A 23,892-nucleotide genomic window follows, 5' to 3' on the forward strand; every position below is an offset into this window, starting at 1 on the left:
GACATGGAATGACAGACTGGTTCCAAATTGGGAAGGAGTATGTCAAGGCTGTATATTGTCATCCTGCTTGTTTAAATTATATAAAGGGTACATCATGCAAAATGCCAGGCTGGATGAAGCACAAGAGGCAACCAAGATTGCTGGGAGAATTATCAATAACCTAGGATATGCTAATGACATCACACTTATGGCAGAAAGAGAAGAGGAACTAGAGAGTCTCTTGATGAAAATGAAACAAGACAGTGAAAAAGCTGGCTTAAAACTCAACATTCAAAAAACAAAGACCATGGCTTCTGGTCCCCTCACTCCATGGCAAATAGATGGAGAAACAATGGAAACAGTGACAGACTTAATTTTCTTGGGCTCCAAAGTTATTACAGATAGTGACTGAATACATGAAATTAAAAGACTCTTTCTCCTTGCAAGAAAAGTTATGACCAATCGAGATAGCATATTAAAAAGCAGAGACATTACTTTGCAGACAAAGGTCCATATAGTCAAAGTTATGTTTTTTCCAGTATCATGTATGAATGTTAGAGTTGGACTGTGAAGAAAGCTGAACACCGAAGAATTAATGCTTTTGAACTGTGATGTTGAACACTCTTGAGAGTTCCTTGGACTGCAATTAGATCCAACTGGTCAATCTTAAAGGAAATCAGTCCTGAATATTCATTGGAAGGACTGATGCTGAAGCTGAAACTCCAATACTTTGGCCACCTGATACAAGGAACTGACTCATTGGAAAAGACCCTGATGCTGAAAAAGATTGAAGGCAGGAGGAAAAGGGGACCACAGAAGATGAAATGGTTGGATTCAGTTCAGTTGCTCAGTTGTGTCTGAGTCTTTGTGATACCATGCACTGCAGCATGCCAGGCCTCCCTGTCCATCACCAACTCCCAGAGTTTACTTAAACTCATGTTCACTGAGTTGTGATGCCATCCAACCATCTCATTCTCTGTGGTCCCCTTTTCCTCCTGCCTTCAATCTTTCCTAACATCAGGATCTTTTCAAATGAGTCAGTTCTTTGCATCAGGTGGCCAAAGTATTGGAGTTTCAGCTTCAGCATCAGTCCTTCCAATGAACATTCAGGACTGATCTCGTTTTGGATGGACTGGTTGGAACTCCATGCAGTCCAAGGGACTCTCAAGAGTCTTCTCTAACACTACAATTCAAAAGCATCAATTCCTCACCATTCAGTTTTCCTTACAGGCCAACTTGCACATCCATACATGACTACTGGAAAAACCATAACCTTGACTAGATGGACCTTTGTTGGCAAAGTAATGTCTCTGCTCTTTAATATGCTGTCTAGGTTGGTCATAACTTTTCTTCCAAGGAGTAAGTGTGCTGCAGTCCATGGGGTCACAAAGAGTTGGACACGACTGAATGACTGAACTAAACTGAATTGATACTACTATATACTTATCTTTCTTTCTATGCTCCATGCAATTGTCTATTACATATGTTATCTATATAAAATATCTTATGAAGTAGGAGATATATTAAGATATTAGTCACTCAGTTGTGTCCAACTGTTTGAAACCCCATGGAGTGTAACCCAGCAGGCACCTCTGTCCATGGGATTCTCAAAGCAAAAATGCTGGGGTAGGTTGCCATTTCCTTATCCAGGAGTATATTGTCTCCACTTTAAAAGTGGGAGAACTGAGGCACAGAGAGATAAAGTTTATTTTTAAGGTTTTCTGATATTAAGTAGCCACAAAGAGTGACTCCAGAGTCCCAGGCTTGAATCACTGCATTCTGATTATTGATGCACATTTACCTGAATATCTTGGTTTCATGAACAGTATTTGTATTGCTAATCTTTTAAAAAAGGTAGTGTTACTATAATATTTATTGTCAAACAAAGGAAACTTGAGAAGCAAAGAGGGACAGTTGTAATAATTATGTTGCTACACCTGGTATAAATGGGATATTTAGAACAAAAACTAAATGTATGCCACTCAGTTTATATGCAACCACTCAGTTCATGTGTAATATCAGAACTGATGGAGATTACAAAGTGCAACTGGTTAATTTTCCATTTTATTCTTTTTTCCTGTTAGTATGTTGATATTTCCATGTTTGTTTAATATTTCTCTCCAGAAATACTAAGGCTGAAGACTAAGGACTGTATTATTCTGGGTTAAGATCAATCTATGTGAGAGTTCTTTTTCATATGTCCTCCATTTTATTGATAGGTAATTATAGGTTTCTAACTTGCAAGTAATGTCTTTAGTGCTCCAAGTTTTCTTATTTTACTAAATGAAAGATGGATTTTCTGCGAGTAATGCACGTTCTTGTGTTTTTAGTATATTCCTTTCAAAAAGCCTTGAGACATGTACTACCAGAGCTTTTTTGATTCTTTTTTATATTTTATAATTTTCAAAACAGTTTGTCATTTTTCCTAGCATCCCGCACAGAACCAAAGGAATTAAAAAAAAATAAGGTATAGTCAATATTTAGCTTTATATTAGTTTCAACTGTGAAACAGAGCAGGACCGTATGGTCCTTCACCCTCATGTCCTCAGCCTGCCTTTTGTCTGTGTAAAAACTTTAGCCAATGAATAAGTTTAATCAGAGAAGTGAGAAAATGAAGAAACAAAGGAAAAGTCAAAGGAGACCAAATAACAATAGTTCAGTCATTAAGCATTGTCAAGGACATTTAATTCCTTCTCTGGGGCTGTGGATAATATTCTGAGCCATGTCCCATGAGCTGTCTTACAAATACTGAATCCTCACCAAGTGAAGAAGTAACTACATGATGACGAGCCATGTAGCCATGACATAAGCCATTACATTCTAAGAATTAGCCTCAAGGACATTGAAACAAACCAACCTTGGAACTGAAGACTAGTTGTACTTAAAACAATCAAGACCAGATCAGATCAGATCAGATCAGTCACTCAGTCGTGTCCGACTCTTTGCGACCCCATGAATCGCAGCATGCCAGGCCTCCCTTTCCCTCACCAACTCCTGGAGTTCACCCAGACTCACGTCCATCAAGTCAGTGATGCCATCCAGCCATCTCATCCTCTGTCGTCCCCTTCTCCTCCTGCCCCCAATCCCTCCCAACATCAGAGTCTTTTCCAATGAGTCAACTCTTCACATGAGGTGGCCAAAGTACTGGAGTTTCAGCTTTAGCATCATTCCTTCCAAAGAAATCCCAGGGCTGATCTCCTTCAGAATGCACTGGTGGGATCTCCTTGCAGTCCAAGGGACTCTCAAGAGTCTTCTCCAACACCACACTTCAAAAGCATCAATTCTTCGGCACTCAGCCTTCTTCACAGTCCAACTCTCACATCCATACATGACCTCTGGAAAAACAATAGCCTTGACTAGACGGACCTTTGTTGGCAAAGTAATGTCTCTGCTTTTGAATATGCTATCTAGGTTGGTCATAACTTTCCTTCCAAGGAGTAAGTGTATTTTAATTTCATGGCTGCAGTCATCATCTGTAGTGATTTTGGAGCCCAGAAAAATAAAGTCTGACACTGTTTCCACTGTTTCCCCACCTATTTCACATGAAGTGGTGGGACCGGATGCCATGATCTTCATTTTCTGAATGTTGAGCTTTAAGCCAACAATCAAGATAATGCTGATCAAATCACCAGTGACCAATATCAATATGACTATCAGAGCTAACTGTGCTCTTTCTGCCAGTAGCCCCTCTTCCTCATGTATAAAAGCTCTAACTAGTTGATGGTCAGTGAGACAGACTCAGTCTTTGGACATGTATCATCATTTCCCCACCCTGTTCCTGGCATCCAAAATAAAACAAACTTTTCTTTCTACCAACATGGCCTATTTACTGACTTTTGAGTGGCAAGCAGGAAGACCCCATTTCAGTTAAAGGTGTACAGCATAACAACTTGGTGTTTGTATACATTGTAAAATAATCATCATAATGAGTCTAACCAACATTCACCACTTTACTTAGTTACCTAAAATACTTTCCTTGTGATGAGACCTTTTAATATCTACTGTCATAGTAAGTTTCAATATGTAATGCAGTAATTATCTTAGTCTCCCAGCTGTAAATTACATTTCAAGAACTTATTACTTTATAATTGAAGGTTGCATCTTTTGAGCCCCTTCATTCATTGTTCCCCTGCCCCCACCCTACCTCTGACAACCACCAGTCTGTCCTCTGTGTCTCTGAGCTTGGGGTTTTTTGGTGTGTTTTTGTTTCTGTTTTTGGATTCCACGTGTATGTGACATCATGTAGTGTTTGTCTTCACTTAGTTTCCAATGCTTTGAGCCAGATCTTTCTCTTTAGTTTAAGCAGCTAAACCCTGTCTTCTGCTACTACAGGTGCACTGGCTGAGAGACTCCATCAAAGGGAGGGATATTCATTGAGGTTCAGGGTAGATAAAGTTGGATGAAAGGGTGATACTCTCTTGAACAGTTCATTGTCATCTGATGGTGACTGTAGCTCACACTCAGAGTCCCTGTCTTGTTTCCTTCTTTTCATGAATGCAGTTCACCACCCAGTAGTTCCCTTCATATCTGATTCAGATTTGCTTGGGTCTTGAAATGATCTTAGCTTTAGTAATCAATATATTGTTTTTCTCTGAGTCCAGCTGTTCATAGATAAATATTTAATAATGCTGACATATTCAAATTCACAAAATCCTGCTTTAAGTATTTAACTTTAACATTTAGTTAAAAGTTAACATTTAACATAAAGTATTTAATTTTAATTTTGAAAAAGGTTAAAAAATGAATAAAATCTCTGCTATTGATGTGTGTATGTGTGTATGTTATTCCCCAACCAAATCTGCTAATGATTTTTAGGGGCCATCATTCTAGAAAAATGACTGTGGGATATTCCCATCAAATGCTAACATTAGTATTCACCTTATTGGTTGGTTATTTAAGTCTAACACAGGGAGGGGGAGAGATAAATTGGGAGATTGGGACTGATGTATACACAGTAGTGTATATAAAATAGACAACCATTCCTTGTGTTACTATATAACACAGGGAACTCTATTCAATATTCTGTAATGGCATATATGGGAAAAGAATCTAAGAGAAAAAAAAGGGGGGGATATATGTATGTGTATAACTGATTCAGGGCTTCCCAGACTGCTCAGTGATTAAGAATCTGTCTATTAATGTAGAAGACGCAGGAGACATGGATTTGATCCCTAGGTCAGGAAGATACCCTGCAGGAGGAAATGGCAACCCACTCCAGTATTCTTGCCTGAAAAACCCCATGTAGAGGAGCCTGGCAGGCTATAGTCCGTGGGGTTTTGGAAGTGTTGGGCATGACTGAGCCACTGAACACAATGAGCACAGTAACTGATTCACTTTGCTGTACACTTGAAACTAACATGACAATGTAAATCTGTACTCCAGTAAAAATTTTAAATATCAATTAAAAATGTCTGACACTTTGCTTAAAGAGAGAAATCTATCATGACGTTCCCCATCCACCTCCCACCTTCTGCCAGAAAACATGCACACATAGTGTGTAAATGACTGAAGGAGCAAACATTTTCATACTTACCCTGTCACCATTAAGTTATTTCATGGCACCTGTTGACAGTTCATTTGAAGATACTCATAATGATACACATGCTGAAAAGGAATATGCTAGAGGAGACATGTTTTCTCAGGGAATCGCATTCAGCTAGGAAATCCCTGAAAATGCCCAGAGCCCTTCTATATCATACAGAGCTCCCTCTGTGAGAGGCCCTGTGCCATTTTACACTGAGAATATATGTTCCTCTCTTACTAGCTCAAATAAAGGAATGTCTTTTCTAAAGGGTTAAAGGTATAACATGGGAGAACAATTGATTAGGAGTAGTTGATATGATGAACTTGTTGGTTCATCAACCAATCAGGAAAACATATTTGGCACCAAATGTTATGGCTATTTAATCATGTATCCCACCTATAATGAGTCAATAGAATCAACAAACAAAAGTGTCTGTGGAGACCCATGATTAAAAGTCACTAAGGAATGTTAATATAAGTTTTGGCAATCAACTTTCCACAAGGTAGCAGTGGGAACATTGTCTTTGAGGACAAGAAAATGCAACAATACCATTAGACACACTGATGGTGCAGGATAATAAAAGTCAAATGATAAAATGTTTGATTTTCTTTTTCACAGTGTCTAAGGCAATTAAATAGGCATAACAAGCCTTTATCCACTTTCCTTAAACAACTCATGGATACTATAAAAATATGAACATAAAAAGGAAAAAAAATGACATAGTATTTACCAGCATAAATTATGTTATAAAAGTAACATCAGAGATTTTTCCCCTCAACCAAAAGTACATAACTAAATCTGTAAGAACTTATAATCTACCATTTACATACAACCTATGGCAATTCTATTTAATTATAAACATATAATTTTTATATGTTTTTATATGAAAATTTTGTTTTCAGAAATGAAAGGCTACCTTTAGGCGAATCCAGGGCAAACTGCACTTGTGATGACTCAGCAAAATAGCACCTGAGAGACACTGTCAACTTCAGGGACAAAGTCTTACATTTATGGCACATGAAAGAGTTTAGCCAAATGATGGGCATTTCATATAGTTGGCCATACCTAGAGATCAGTAGGCATAGGGAGTATACACCTGTGAGCTGACTCTGAATTGTAGGTATACAATTTTGAGAGTTGTAACTAAATGTACTTTTTCAGGGAAGTTTGTAGGGAGATATATATATAAGGCACAAGCTGGAATCAAGATTGACAGGAGAAATATCAATAACCTCAGATGTGCAGATGACTCCACCCTTATGGCAGAAAGTGAAGAAGAACTAAAGAGGCTCTTGATGAAGGTGAAAGTGGAGAGTGAAAAAAAATTGGCTTAAAGCTCAACATTCAGAAAATGAAGATCATGGCATCCAGTCCCTTCACTTCATGGCAAATAGATGGGGAAACATTGGAAAAAGTGGCTGACTTTATTTTTTTGGCTCCAAAATCACTGCAGATGGTGATTGCAGCCATGAAATTAAAAGACGCTTACTCCTTGGAAGGAAAGTTATGACCAACCTAGGTAGCATATTCAAAAGCAGAGACATTACTTTGCCAACAAAGGTTCGTCTAGTCAAGGCTATGGTTTTTCCAGAGGTCATGTATGGATGTGAGAGTTGGACTGTGAAGAAGGTTGAGCGCTGAAGAATTGATGCTTTTGAACTGTGGTGTTGGAGAAGACTCTTGAGAAACCCTTGGACTGCAAGGAGATTGAACCAGTCCATTCTGAAGGAGATCAGCCCTGGGATTTCTTTGGAAGGAATGATGCTAAACTGAAATTCCAGTACTTCGGCCACCTCATGCGAAGAGTTGACTCATTGGAAAAGACTCTGAACTTGGGAGGGACTGGGGGCATGAGGAAAAGGCGATGACAGAGGATGAGATGGCTGGATGGCATCACCGACTCGATGGACATGAGTTTGAGTGTACTTCAGAAGATGGTGATGGACAGGGAGGCCTGGCATGCTCTGATTCTTGGGGTTGCAAAGAGTTGGACATGACTGAGCCACTGTACTGAACTGAACTGAACTGATGCTGGGAAAGACTGAGAGCAGGAGGAGAAGGGGACACTAGAGGATGAGATGGTTGGATGGCATCACTGACTCAATGGACATGAGTTTGGGTAAACTCTGGGAGATGGTGATGGACAGGGAGGCCTGGTGTGCTGCGATTCATGGGGTCGCTAAGAGTCAGACATGACTGAGAAACTAAACTGAACACACACACACACACACATATATATATATATGAAAGGAAAACACCTATCAATGTAATGATGAATGCACCTATCAGTGTGATGATGAATGTCACCACCCCACAGATTATAATCGTCTGTTCTATGAACCATGTATCTGAGCTTGAGATCTTTAGGAGGGGACCTGCATCACACCCAAAATGATGAATGGCACTGGAGTCACAGAATTTTACCTGGAGGCCCATACTGCATGGTGTGATGACAGTCATCAACCCAGAGATCCAGCAGCAGAGCACAAAGATGATGCAGACTCCACTGTTCATGAAGGGGTTTACAGATTGCCACGTAGTGGTCATAGGACGTTACTGCCAGAAGAAAAATGTTGTGACTCCAAAGAGTCCAACAAAAAATATTTGACCAGCACAGGCATTAAGCCCATGATGGCTCAAATGACAAAGCATCTGCCTGCAATGCGAGAGACCCAGGTTCGATCCCTGGGTTGGGAAGATCCCTTGAAGAATAAAATGGCAACCCACTCCATTATTCTTGCCTGGAGAACTCCATGGACAGAGGAGCCTGGCGGGCTACAGTCCATGTAGTCTCAAAGAGTTGGACACGACTGAGCAAATTTCACTTCACTTCTTCAGGTGTTACAAATAATGATATTGTCCCCACTTAATATGCTGTACAGGAATCTGGGAATACACACTGTTGAGAATGAGACTTCTAAGAAGGCAAAGTTTTTGAAGAAAAAATACATAGGTGTTTTAAGATGAGAATCCATGAATGTGAGAATGATAATGGTCAGATTTCCAGTAACACTCATTATATACGTAAGAAATAAAAAGACAAAAATCAGAACTAGCAGCTGTGGGTCCTCTGTAAATCCCAACAAGATGAATGTTGTTATGACTGTGTGATTTCTCATTACCAGCTTTGATGTTTTATACAATCTACATGTAAAAAAGTCAAAGAAAAGTTATCCAAACAGATGAAAAGAAATAATAAGCAAAAAAAAAAAAAAAAAAAAAAAAATCAGTGAAATGGAAAAGAGAAACAAGAGAGAAGATGAATATAATCAAAAGCTGATTCTTGGAGAGGATGTTTAATATTGATAAACTGTTATTGTGGCTGGTCTGGAAGAAAAAAGAAAAGGTGAAATTTATCAGCAATGTGAGGTATGACATCATTGCAGATTACACGTATATTAAAACAGAAAAATATCATGTCTCTACAAAGTAGATTTGACAGCTTAAATTAATGAATCAATGCTATGAAAGATACAGTCTACCAAAGCTAACTCAAGATGAAATATCTAACCTATATATCTCTATCCCTAATATTAAACAGGTACACAAATCATCCAACAAAGAGAACTGCAGCCTCAGGTGGTTTAATTGTATGTTTCTATCAAACACTGAAAAACAGGAAAAAGCCTGTATGATACAAATCCTTTCATACAGTTGTTGAGAGCCAAAATCATAGTATTATCTGATGTGATTGCCAATGTAAATAGTCAAGATATGTGATAACTCTCATGAGAAGTAGAAGTGTAAAGGCAAAAAAGTTTTTTTTACATTCTACCCCCAGTGGTAAATATTGTTTCCAAGTCATTTGTGAAATGTTCACTGTGTAGATTATCATTCACAGACCATGCACAAACTTGTAAGAGTTGATACAGTAAAAAGCACATTGTATAAATTACATAAATTAAAATTGAACAGTAAAGTTATTCAATTGAATACAGGAAAGGAGAAACAAAAGAATGAACAGCAATGGGAACAAACAAATATCAAGTAACAAAGTGATACGCCAAAGTCCAAACATAAATGATGATGCACCGCCTATAAATGTTCAAAGCATACCACACTAATTAAAAGAGTTTATAAGAATGCATTAAAAAAATTGCCTACCTGGATGTTATATACAAGCACACTATTTGTATACAAGATTTACTTATATATTCGAGGTTGTGTTTATGTGTGTGTGTGTTTATGTATAATATAACATCTATTGTCCCAATCTTAACCAATTTATAAGATAGGCCTAGAGACTTCCTCATTTACCACAGGCCCAGAGACATCCATGATGACTTTCAAGTATTGAAATGAATTTCTCACATCCTGTGAACTATCCAAATTAAAAAAAAAAAACACACACACACACACACACGTTATATATATCTTACATATAAGTATATGTTTATATATAAATGTTTTTATGTATCCTTAGGAAATTTATAGGAACCATTTTAATTAGTTTTCCAAGTTTCAGAATAGAAAAATATTGATTTGAGAAATATACACATACTTACATTTTAGTCTTTCATTCAGGCTTCAGTTTTTGTTTTCTCCCCACATAGTCTCACAATTAAACAAGAATTGTTAGTAGTGACATAGATAGAGTCTAGTGTTTCTTTCTTACTTGCACTCAAAGACAGCAATGGAAATACAAAAACAGGCAGTATCAATTTTTATATCCATATGTGTAGCATTTACTGTGAATGACAATATGAGTCTAAATTTATAAATGATCTATTTCCATATAATCTGAAGAGTTAGATAGAAGGAAAGACTAGTAAAAAGGCTAAAGAAAATCAGAAATTCTCTGATTGTTGAGAAGTTGATGTTTTGGTCCAACAATTTTTTAACAGAGAATGGTTCCCTGAAAAGTTTCACTAAAGATATGATGGAGGATGCTTTCTTTATGTGGTCAACCTGTAACAGGTAAGATAAATAAAGTTAGAAAAAAGTGTCCTTGGGAAAAAAATAAATAAAAAAGTGTCCTTGGTGACTATGCTTAAAAATCACTAATGAATGTAAAATATAATATAGAAAAGCAAAACAAAAGCTAACAAATACACTTACGAACTGGGACAGTCCTATGAGATGGGAGGTGCATTAAAAACACCAAGGTAAGGAAGTATCTTCATGGTACTAAATCTTTGCAAAATGATGATCCAGATCATACTTTTTCATGTTATTTCACATTTTTAAATTTCTAAAAATCATAGTTTTCAAATATTTATTGATAATTTATGCTTTGTTTATGAACAGGCTGTTATGGTCCTTTCACTGTTTTTGAATAAAAGTGATTCCTTATGTTTTTCTAGGATATTTGTATACATTCAAGGATATCAATCTTTGCAAGTCTTATGTTGTAAATCCTGTTTCACTATTTGTTATTTAACATTTAATACTATTGTGTTGGCTAAGAAGTTTTTTCAGTTTTTAAGCAAAAATAAAGGACACATTTTTTATTTTCACTGAGAACTTCATTGAACAACATATTCACTGTTTTGTTTCACTACTTCCACCATTTTTCAAGTAATTTCATAATTCTACCTTGCCAAAACTTTTGATACTTTTGAGCAAAGAGCTGTTCAAGGTGCCTTTTACAGTCTTCCAGGGAATTGGAATTTTTTCCATTAAGAGGGTTGCATAAAGACTGAAATAAATTGAGATCTGAGGGTGCAATATCCAGGGAATATGTCAGATGAATAAGAACTTCCCAGCCATGCTGCAACAGTTTTTGCCTGGTATTCAAGGAAACATGTAGTCTTCCATTATCCTGATGGAATATTATGGGTTCTCTGTTCACTACTTCCAGATACTTTTCATCGAATGCTGCTTTTAGTTGATCTAACTGGGAGCAGAACTTGTTGGAATTAATAGTTTGGTTTTTCAAAAGAAGCTCATAATAGAAGGACTCCTTTCCAGTCTCACCATACACACAACATCAACTTCTTTGAAAACAGGCCTTTGATGTGGTTGGTGGTAGTTAATTTTGCTTGTCCTATGATCTGTTTCATTCCATATTATTGTACACTATTCACTTTTCATCATCTGCCACAATTTGTTTTAATTTTCATTATTTTTAAGTAGAGAATTACATGTGGAAATATGGTCAGAAGATTTTCTTGCTTAACTTATGTGCAACCCAAACATTAAAATGATTAACATAACCAATATGGACTTCCCTAGTGGCTCAAATGGTGAAGAATCCACCTATAGTGTGAGCAGGAGACCTGGGTTTGATCCCTGGGTTGGGAAGATCCCCAGGAGAAGGGAATGGCAACCCACTCCAGTATTCTTGCCTGGAGAATCCCCATGGACCGAGGAGCCTGGCAGGCTACTTTACCTGGGGTCACAAAAAGTCAGACACGACTGAGTGACTTTCACTTCATTTCAACATAACCAAGCTGTTGCAAATGATTTTCAGTGCTTGATTTGGATATTGTGAGTATGTCAGCTGTCTCCTGTTGGTGTAACATTCACTGCTCTCCATTATTGTATTTATTTGACTGCTGTCAACTTTACTGGTATACTTGACTGTGGAATGTCATCCAGTGAGAAATCTCCAGCACAAAACTCTGCAAACCACTTTTGACACCTTCAGTCAGTCACAGCACCTTCTTCATACACTGCACAAACCTTTTTGTGTGTGTGCTTCAGTTGCATTTTTACCTTTCTTGATATAATAAAGCATAATATGCTGAAAATGGTTTTTTCTTCCATCTTCCGTATTAAAGTGCCTCACAAAAATTCATTATTTTGATGTTTTTTTTTAATGAACATTGATATAATAGCTTTCACAACACAATCTAAAAAAAAATTGTTTTGAATGATGTTAAAGATAACTAAGCATTAGTAGAGTCAGCTCACAGAAAAAAAAAAAAAAAAATTGAATGCTTTGGCCAAACCAGTACTTATGGTGCTGGTGGTACACTGAAAATTTAGTTGAATTGTAGTAAAATATGCTTCCTTTTGTTTTATTGTTTCTGAATCTTTTGCCATTATGGCTTTACTGATTCTGATGTTGTCATATATTTGCTTACATTTTCTTCCTATTATTTTATTATTTATTTTCTTTACATTAACATCTGTATCCAACATGCAGAAGTCAACAAAATAAGGTGGTATCAAAAGAAAATATATAGAAACAGGCCATAGTGAGGTAGGAGGGACAAACACTAGATGAACATGGTATCATGGAAAACAAATGTAAAGGGTTTCATGTTCCATGAGGTTTGGAAATGTTGATTTAAAAATTTTTAATTCTTTATATGTGAAAAATTTGGTATTATAATTCTATAGAGTTTCCCCTCTTCATTATAAATTCATATACACATTACTAGCCATACCATTATGTATATTAGTAATGGTGTTACTATGAATTCTTAGGTGTTATGATTCTTTGTTTCTAAGGTAATTATTTTTCGGCATTCACTAGTTTGCAAATTTGATCTTCAAGAAGTCTTCTGTGTCATCTTGGAATTTCCCACTCAGTGTTGGAGCATAGTAGTGTTGTCAATCTTTCAAAAGACAAAGCTAGGAAAAAAACATGTTAAGATTCATTAGTTTACACTACTGCTTCTAATTTTAATTCAGCATTACTGAATTATTTCTTCATCATATTTGATTCTCTCCCCACCCCTTATCCCTTCAGTGAAATTCCTAGTTCTCAACATTCGTATATTTACTAGTTTACCCAATGCTAAAATTCAGACAAGGTGAAATCAGAATTACTCAGTCAGTACTATCAGTGATAAAACACAAACTGTATGAATTTAAAGCTATGTTTGTAATCCTTTTACCCTTTAGACTGTCCCACAGAGGGTCCATGATCAGAGCATGATATTTTAAATCATCACACACTAAATTATTTTTATTTCTTTCTTTGTTTTTAACTCTTGTGGTTCTTTTATTCACAGCATAATATTGTTATTTCATTTGATTTTTTAATTCAATTTCAGTGTTATTTTTTTTGGTAACATGATACTTTAAATTTTACATAAATTAATGATATGGTTGAAAAGTACAAGTTTTGTTTAAAAGGGAGCAACCATTTTCTTGACAAAATATTTGCATATATGATGCCAACTGCAAACTGGCATTTGCAATTTACCTCTACAAGGATTAAATCATGAGCCACTACAACTGCTGACCTTCAACACCCCTGAAAGGACTTCAGGGTGGAGATCAGGAATGAGGCACTCTGTGCTCTGCGGGGTGTGGGGGGCGGTGGGGGCCTAAACTAATAGAACAGGCCTTCAGATAGATATTTTCAAAAGATTTTATGAGCTCATTTTTTGTGTGTATGTGTCTCCTTGTGTCTGCTGCTGCTGCTGCTAAGTCGCTTCAGCCGTGTCCAACTCTGTGCGACCCCTTGGACTGCAGCCTATCAGGCTCCTCCATCCATGGGATTTTCCAGGCAATAGTACTTGAGTGGGTTGTCTAGACAGCACTAAAATCATTATTGATGGCATCTGTTCCTTGTGACTAGCAGCAAGCCTTGCTCAAAATGTGTACTTGACTGCAGGTATCACTCTTCACTAAAATCATATATAATGATGACCTTCATCCCTACCTCTCTGGAGCTGTTTTTCAGAGCTATCTGAAATACTGTTTCCAGAGCTATTGTCCTCATTCTGCCTCAAGTAAAACTTAATTCACAACACTCATGTGCATTTTTTTTTCCCGTTGACAGTGGTATGAAAATGTCAATCTTTTTATCATATATTTATTCACTCAAAAAAAGTTAAGCATTCAAATTCTGGGTATGGATTAAACCATTAGATTATTTATCTATCTACCTACCTACCTATCATCATCATCATCTAGCTGTAGTCTGCCTGTCAACTAACCACTCATTTACTTAATTTGAAGTATTGCATAATGGGTAACAAGCTACACTTTGGAATCATGAATCTGATTGTGATCATGTCTCTGTAGTTTTTAAACTTTGTCACGAGTGTGAATTAGTGAAATGACTTCCCTAAGTATTAGTTTTTACAAAAGCAAAGGTCATAAATATGTGTACTTTGTCTATTGATGACTAATTTAAATACTGTAAACACAAAAATTAGCAGTGATTCATGCATACTAAATTTTCAACAAAAGGTGGACATTATAATAATTAGTAATATTTCAAAAAGCTTGAATGTAAGTGCACACCCTCAAATCACCAAATAAAATATCCATTCTCAAATCATAGTAATAAACAGAAGTTCAGTTTTTTTAATATTGAATAGAGTTGTTTTTTAAAAAAAACAATAAGTATTTGTGGTAGGTAGCAACATGCTGATCTTCTAGTGACAATTCACATTTTGGAAAAAACAAAAACCTCAAGAGGATTTATCCTTGTATCTTGGCACGTCTGTTGGTTTGCAGAGTATACATGATTCTTTTGAAATGAGTATTTTTTTAATGTGATGAGTCTCATAATACTTCATATCAGCATGCTTGAATCAATAAGCTTATTTTTAATTAAATGATAAAGACAAGGGATAAATGGTGTTTGGTGTGGGTTTTTGAGTGTTGTTTCATCTTGTCTACTTTCCCTTAGAGACACAATCCCCTTAGGTTTCTTGTAAAGAAGCACTCACTCTTTAAATAATTTGAACCTGGCAGATATTTCCCAAGTACTAAACTAGCTAGTCATCTCAGCTGTGATAATCATTATGGATGTTGGTAAGGTGGGATTGGTTGAACAGATATAAATTTTATAGTAACAGAGAGAAGTTTACTAGAAATTTTATTATTCAAGACATACATTCAGTATCATGTGATAGTGAAGAAAGTTCCATTACTAATATAGTCACACTTTACTCTCTAATTGGAATTAACATGAGAGTTTATTTAATATTATTTTCCAATAAATATGTTTGACTCTATTATGGTTGATGTTTATTTATATAGTCTAGAGAAAAAAAAGATACCAACATATTCTACTAATGGCAGTAAGTAGTGTCTTACTTTTCTCTTAAATATTTAAGAATAATTATTGCTACCATGTAAATAACATATAAATAAATAACAGTGATTTAAAGCTGATATTAATTCTCTTTGAATAAAGCATTGATTATTTCTCATCTATTTATGAATCTCTAAATTCAAGAATATGAAGCTTGCAATATGTATTTGCACTTACATTTCCAGTACTTCATGGTTTACACCAGACACTGTGGGAATGTGAAGGGAATGATAATTATTCTACTGCTCTAGACAAAGAGAACCTTGGAAACTCTAGATGTCAATCAAACATTACGAGGTTGGGGGATGTTTTTCTTGGAGAGTTTATTTCACGTTTTAATACATTTTTGAAAAAACAGAAAAATTAACTCCCTGAGGAGTACTAATTCTGACCAACACTTTGATATATGACAATTTATCACTGATAATTATGGATTTTCAAATCTGCACTGGTTGCAGAACAAATATCTGCTGCTTGATTTTGAAATTACTCTGATACCAACAATTAACCTACAAGAAAGTTCAATATATTTTTCAGGAAAAAGAAATTAGGGAAAGAGCATGTTAACAAAATAAACAGGGCCAAATGAAGACCAGGTCAAGGAAGGAAGGTTGAGATTCATCTATGGTTCTCTAAGAGCTGCCTTTTCCATTAACAGCCTGGAGCTAATTCATTGGAGTATTAATCTAAGAGGAGAAGAATATGCTAATATACATGAAATGAAAAACAAAGATGTGCTAATGATTATTAATAAAATTATTTATCTAAATAATGTGGGGTTTGTGAATTCCTATGTGAAGTAACAGGCTAAATCATGTAGAAGGAAAAACATTATGTATTCAATAAGAAAAAGAAAAGTTTTAGAACAGGCAAAGATATTGATTGGCAAAATAATTGCTGAGAAGGAATGCAAAGTACATTATTTTATTTTAAAATGAAGAAAACATTGTATACTCTATGATGCAGTCTATTTTCCGTTTCTTTCAGTGCTTATATACTATGTTTATTTGGAAATAGTCTACCTATTTCACAAATGGTTGACAAACATTTCTTCAGAGTAAGAGGAAAATGAAGTGCATCATTGGGTATATTTTAGTTGAAAATATGCCTCTAAAATATATAACCAATTAGTACTCTGATTTCACTAAAATTGTTTTGCTTTTATAAAAAATTAGAGAATAAAAATACATTTTATTGAAAGATTTCCTTTTTATGAAAAACATATATGCACTCTAATTTAATATCTGATTAAAAGATAATTTAATGGCAAGTGACGTTAGACTCTGAATATGTGTAACTGGGTGGAGATTGTGATTGTCTTTTCTGTGTTTTCTCTTTTATTATTTGTTCTCTATTACATGTGGCAAAATGTTGAAGTTCTAAATGCATTGTTAATTTTTTATAAATGTGATTATATCTGCTTTATATTCAATTTCAAGTTTTCCTAGATTCGACTTGTATTTATTTTGCTGGGGTACTACACACTTATATTCTCTTTTTCTCTTGTTGTCCTTTCTATGCCTTCATGAGTAGTTCCTAGAGAAGTTGCTTCTCTAGGTGACTAATTGGGCTTGAATCAAATGTCTCTTTAATATTAAATCTAAAGTTTCAGAATTTAACTGTAGGTTTTAATTCACTTCACTTGCATAATTTTATTTTGATAAAGTTAATTAAAATGAATGAATTAATTTTGAAATCTGAACCGAGGATTTATTTAATTATTTAACAATGGACAAATTGGAAGCAGTTGTAATTGACTGGGAGTTTGTAAATAAGGGTGAAAAATAACTATTATGGGTATTATAGGTCAATTTCCAAAACTGAGTTGACTTTGGTAATATTAGTATTTGCAGCACAGTTCTAGAGCATATCTTCAAACTCAGGCAAATGGGTATATTTGTGCACATGTATCCTTTAATATATAATATCTTAAAGATAAAACTATTCCTGTAGTTTCTTATTTTTATACCTTTTTATTACAATAAATTGTTTGAAATTACAGAGGAGAAATGAGGAACCATACAAAGCACACAGAGTTTATCCTTCTGGGACTGACAGATGATTCTCAGTTACAGATCCTAATTTTTTTGTTTCTGCTTCTAAATTACACGTTGAGCATGATTGGAAACTTAACCATCATTACCCTCACTCTGTTGGATTCCCATCTCAAGACCCCAGTGTATTTCTTTCTCCATAATTTCTCTTTCCTGGAAATTTCATTCACAAGTGCTTGCATCCCCAGATTCCTAATCACCACTGTAAACAGAGAAAAGATGATTTCTCATATTGGTTGCATGTCTCAGTTATTTTTTTACATATTCTTGGGACTTACAGAATTTTTCCTTCTGGTGGCTATGTCCTAGGACCGTTACGTTGCCATTTGCAAGCCTTTGCATTATACATCCATCATGAGCAGCACAATTTGTCATCATCTGGTACTCAGTTCTTGGGCAACTGGATTCTTGGTTATTTTCCCTCCACTAATTTTGGGTCTTCACCTGGATTTCTGTGATTCAAATGTCATTGATCATTTCATTTGTGATATTTCTCCTATCCTACAACTTTCTTGCTCAGACACACATTTACTAGAAATGATTGCATTTTTATTAGCTGTAATAATCCTCGTGGTCACATTGCTATTGGTAATTCTTTCTTACTCTTATATCGTCAAGACAATTCTAAAATTTCCTTCAGCTCAACAAAAGAAAAAAGCCTTTTCTACCTGCTCTTCTCACATGATTATTGTATCCATCACTTATGGTAGTTGTATATTCATCTACATAAAGCCCTCACCAAATGAAAGGATCACTTTAAGCAAAGGAGTGGCTGTATTAAATACTTCAATTGCTCCTTTGTTGAACCCATTCATTTATACTCTGAGGAACCAGCAAGTTAAACAAGCCTTAAGAGATGTATTTAGAAAGATATTTTCTGCTTCAGACAAGTAATACTGTTTATTGAAATAATCAACATGAAAGCATAAAAGAAACATTGAACAAAAACTCTTTTGATGTTTCTAGTACAAGAATTGATCTCTAATATTTAATTTATTATATAACTTGTGCTTACTTGAGCTTAGAAAACCTTTCCATTCTATACATCTGAATTTAACTTTCTGTTCTTCAAAATGAAGTATTTCTGTGTTAGAAATATAAAATTGCAAAATTTATTTTCTCTAATAAAATGTTACAATAAAATGAATAGAGGGATTTGGTTGTATTATGGAATATAAATTTTTGGAGTATTGTATTTCTTAAGTAATTTAAATGAATGTTCCATGATTCATTAAAAGCCATAGTTTTAAAAATTCTTAAACTGAATTATTAAATATGCTTAAGAAGCTCCAGGAGACCTTATTCTTTAAAAGTGTATTGTAGAGTATTATTTTGTAAAGTGTTTTTTGAATCAATTTTAAAATTTTTGTCAGCTTAGTAAACAAGAATAATTTCCTATTAAATTGAAGCATGGTTAATTTATAATGTATTAGTTTCAGGTGAACAGCAAAATAATTAAGTTACATATGTTCTTTTTTTTTAGCCTCTTTTCCCTTGTAGGTTATATCCATCTCATTAGAACTGATTCAAATGAATTCCTTTTAATGGCTGAGTAATACTCCGTTGTGTATATGTACCACAGCTTTCTTATCCATTCATCTGCTGATGGACATCTAGGTTGCTTCCATGTCCTGGCTATTATAAACAGTGCTGCGATGAACACTGGGGAACACGTGTTTCTTTCAATTCTGGTTTCCTCAGTGTGTATCCCCAGCTGTGGGATTGCTGGATCATAAGGCAGTTCTATTTCCAGTTTTTTAAGGAATCTCCACACTGTTCTCCATAGTGGCTGTACTAGTTTGCATTGCCACCAACAGTGTAAGAGAGTTCCCTTTTCTCCACACCCTCTCCAGCATTTATTGCTTGTAGACTTTTGGATCACAGCCATTCTGACTTGGCGTGAAATGGTACCTCATAGTGGTTTGGATTTGCATTTCTCTGATAATGAGTGATGTTGAGCATCTTTTCATGTGTTTGTTAGCCATCTGTATGTCTTCTTTGGAGAAATGTCTATTTAGTTCTTTGGCCCATTTTTTGATTGGGTCATGTATTTTTCTGAAGTTGAGCTGTAGGAGTTGCTTGTATATTTTTGAGATTAGTTTTTTGTCAGTTGCTTCATTTGCTATTATTTTCTCCCATTCTGAAGGCTGTCTTTTCACCTTGCTAATAGTTTCCTTTGTTGTGCAGAAGCTTTTAAGTTTAATTAGGTCCCATTTGTTTATTTTTGCTTTTATTTCCAATATTCTGGGAGGTGGCTCATAGAGGATCCTGCTGTGATGTATGTCGGAGAGTGTTTTGCCTATGTTCTCCTCTAGGAGTTTTATAGTTTCTGGTCTTACATTTAGATCTTTAATCCATCTTGACTTTATTTTTGTGTATGGTGTTAGAAAGTGGTCTAGTTTCATTCTTTTACAAGTGGTTGACCAGTTTTCCCAGCACCACTTGTTAAAGAGATTGTCTTTAATCCATTGTATATTCTTGCCTCCTTTGTCAAAGATAAGGTGTCCGTAGGTGCCTGGATTTATCTCTGGGCTTTCTATTTTGTTCCACTGATCTATATTTCCGTCTTTGTGCCAGTACCATACTGTCTTGATGACTGTGGCTTTGTAGTAGAGCCTGAAGTCAGGTAGGTTGATTCCTCAAGTTCCATTCTTCTTTCTCAAGGTAGCTTTGGCTATTCGAGGTTTTTTGTATTTCCATACAAATTGTGAAATTATTTGTTTTAGCTCTGTGAAGAATACCATTGGTAGCTTTATAGGGATTGCATTGAATCTATAAATTGCTTTGGGTAGTATACTCATTTTCACTATATTGATTCTTCCAATCCATGAACATGGTATATTTCTCCATCCATTAGTGTCCTCTTTGATTTCTTTCACCAGTATTTTATAGTTTTCTAAAATTGGTCTTTAGTTTCTTTAGGTAGATATATTCCTAAGTATTTTACTCTTTCCGTTGCAATGGTGAATGGAATTGTTTCCTTAATTTCTCTTTCTGTTTTCTCATTACTAGTGTATAGGAATGCAAGGGATTTCTGTGTGTTGATTTTATACCCTGCAACTTTACTATAATCATTGACTAGTTCTAGTAATTTTCTGGTGGAGTCTTTAGGGTTTTCTATGTAGAGGATCATATCATCTGCAAACAGTGAGAGTTTTACTTCTTCTTTTCCAATTTGTATTCCTTTTATTTCTTTTTCTGCTCTGATTGCTGTGGCTAAAACTTCCAAAACTATGTTGAATAGTAATGGTGAAAATGGGCACCCTTGTCCTGTTCTTGACTTCAGAGGAAATGCTTTCAATTTTTCACCATTGAGGATAATGTTTGCTGTGGGTTTGTCATATATAGCTTTTATTATGTCGAGATATGTTCCTTCTATTCTTGCTTTCTGGAGAGTTTTTATCATAAATGGATGTTGAATTTTGTCAAAGGCTTTCTCTGCATCTATTGAGATAATCATATGGTTTTTATTTTTCAATTTGTTAATGTGGTGTATTACATTGATTGATTTGCGGATATTGAAGAATCCTTGCATCCCTGGGATAAAGCCCACTTGGTCATGGTGTATGATCTTTTTAATGTGTTGTTGGATTCTGATTGCTAAAATTTTGTTAAGGATTTTTGCATCTATGTTCATCAGTGATATTGGCCTGTAGTTTTCTTTTTTTGTGGCATCTTTTTCAGGTTTTTGTATTAGGGTGATGGTGGCCTCATAGAATGAGTTTGGAAGTTTCCCTTCCTCTGCAATTTTTTTGAAGAGTTTGAGTAGGATAGGTGTTAGCTCTTCTCTAAATTTTTGGTAGAATTCAGCTGTGAAGCCGTCTGGATCTCGGCTTTTGTTTGCTGGAAGATTTCTGATTACAGTTTCAATTTCCGTGCTTGTGATGGGTCTGTTAAGATTTTCTATTTCTTCCTGGTCCAGTTTTGGAAAGTTGTACTTTTCTAAGAATTTGTCCATTTCTTCCACGTTGTCCATTTTATTGGCATATAATTGTTGATAGTAGTCTCTTATGATCCTTTGTATTTCTGTGTTGTCTGTTGTGATCTCTCCATTTTCATTTCTAATTTTATTGATTTGATTTTTCTCCCTTTGTTTCTTGAGGAGTCTGGCTAATAGTTTGTCAATTTTATTTATCCTTTCAAAGAACCAGCTTTTGGCTTTGTTTATTTTTGCTATGGTCTCTTTTGTTTCTTTTGCATTTATTTCTGCCCTAATTTTTAACATTTCTTTCCTTCTATTAACCCTGGGGTTCTTCATTTCTTCCTTTTCTACTTGCTTTAGGTGTAGAGTTAGGTTATTTATTTGACTTTTTTCTTGTTTCTTGAGGTATGCCTGTATTGCTATGAACTTTCCCCTTAGGACTGCTTTTAAAGTGTCTCACAGGTTTTGGGTTGTTGTGTTTTCATTTTCATTCGTTTCTATGCAAATTTTGATTTCTTTTTTGTATTCTTCTATGATTTGTTGGTTATTCATCAGCGTGTTGTTCAGCCTCCATATGTTGGAGTTTTTAATAGTTTTTCTCCTGTAATTGAGATCTAATCTTACTGCATTGTGGTCATAAAAGATGCTTGGAATGATTTCTATTTTTTTGAATTTACCAAGGCTAAATTTATGGCCCAGGATGTGATCTATCCTGGAGAAGGTTCCACATGGCAGATTTAAGCTGTGAATTCACTAAGGTGAGGGAGATGATTGTTAGATTGCCAGTTACACTCAACATATGTAACTTAAGCAGAAAGATAAATACTAGAACTTGGAATTGTGGGTCATTGGTCAATCCCATCAGGATAAATGCTGTTAGTCTTGTATGGTTTCTCATCACAGGCTCCTGATTTCAGCCTGTCTGTTTATAAAATTGAGATTAATATTGAAAAAATAGTATCAAAATCATGTTATCGGTGGGTATTAGCAAAACTACTTCTTGTAAAGTGGTTTGCAGAGATTTTCATCTTGAACTTAACAATGAATTGTGAACAGATATCTATCCTCACCTCTAACTGATATGTATTCCATGGTTGATTAAGGGAATGTTTTCTCAAAATTGCTTTTACTGTATGAGAGAGCTTATTTTTATAACTCTTTCCACATTCTCAAATTCTTTTTTTCAGTTTGTTTTACTTTGCAATACACTTGTTTAATTCTGTCTCAGCCATAGAAGCAGAAGAGACTGTTGATGTAGGTGATTTCACTGGTAGTCTGATAGCCCTTTTTTTTCCAATTATTCTTCAATTCACTTTTAACTCACTATTTTGCTTCTTCTCACTCACCAAGATTTTCCTCTAAAATGTTAGAGCTCAAGACACAACTACCATGTATGTTAGTCTCTGTATTTTTTCACATGTGCTTGGGATACCAAGAAAGTTTGCTTTGGATGTTCAAAAATAATGTTACACTGAGATAACTTAGTTTTACCAGTGCATAAGCAGGCCAACACGATTTTCATATGTTTATTTCATTACTTGTCTTAACTTCGTAAAAAGATCTTTTCAGAAAATATGAAATCATCTTAGCTCTCAGAGGCAAGCATCAGTCTATCTTTCTGATAAGTTGAGGATAAGTGACCAAGATGAACACACTTCTGGTAATGATAGCTTCAGATAGTCATTTCACTCCCAAATGCCTCAAGGTGACAGTAGCTGAGCAGGAATGTGTCAAATTCCAAGGAGTAGAAATAGGTAGGTACACTGCCAATCACTGTTTCTTTAGGAAACAACACTAACACATTCACAGGCAAAGATTCCCAAGTTTTCTATCTCTAAAACATTTTGATTTTTTTTTAATTAAAAAAATAATAATAAAAAAAATAAAACATTTTGAGATTTCCTCAAGATTTTGGTCCCACTGAAATCAAACAATGTTTACTTGTACTCTAAGTAAAAAGGCTGGTATGCACAAGATCTCACTCTGTTTTTTAGAGAGCTTGATGATATGATTCCTTTGAAATACTATCATTTTTTTAATGTATCATAACTAAGTGAATAAACACTTAGGTCCTTGGTGACTGGTTCAAAAGTCATTAAGGAATTTAGCATGTAATTAACTTTGGGGGAAAGAAATACTGCTGAAGGAACAATGGGGACAGAGTTCTTAGAAACAGAAATAAACATGAACTTCATCATAGACTCTTTTAATTACAGGGAACGACTTTAATTTTAATTGTAAAAATAAATACAAAGAAAATACATGTATGATCATACATGGTGAACAGTTAGCTGTTGTTGACATCTGTATGTATACACATAGATATATTATTTTTATACATTACTAGTCCATGGGGTCGCTGAGGGTCAGACACAACTGAGCAACTTCACTTTCACTTTTCACTTTAATGCATTGGAGAAGGAAATGGCAACCCACTCCAGTATTCTTGCCAGGAGAATCCCACGGA

General features: G+C 35.2%; 1 protein-coding gene across 1 annotated transcript; it reads left to right on the top strand.

The window, feature by feature from the left end:
* Positions 1 to 17,458: 17,458 nt before the first annotated feature.
* Positions 17,459 to 18,397, top strand: LOC109558748 (olfactory receptor 6C70-like). Its single transcript, XM_019960079.2, is given in 1 exon segment — positions 17,459 to 18,397. A coding segment is annotated over 1 exon segment (939 nt).
* Positions 18,398 to 23,892: the final 5,495 nt, after the last annotated feature.

This window comes from Bos indicus, chromosome 5 (genome assembly GCF_029378745.1).
Source record: "Bos indicus isolate NIAB-ARS_2022 breed Sahiwal x Tharparkar chromosome 5, NIAB-ARS_B.indTharparkar_mat_pri_1.0, whole genome shotgun sequence".
Taxonomy (NCBI): Eukaryota; Metazoa; Chordata; class Mammalia; order Artiodactyla; family Bovidae; genus Bos; species Bos indicus.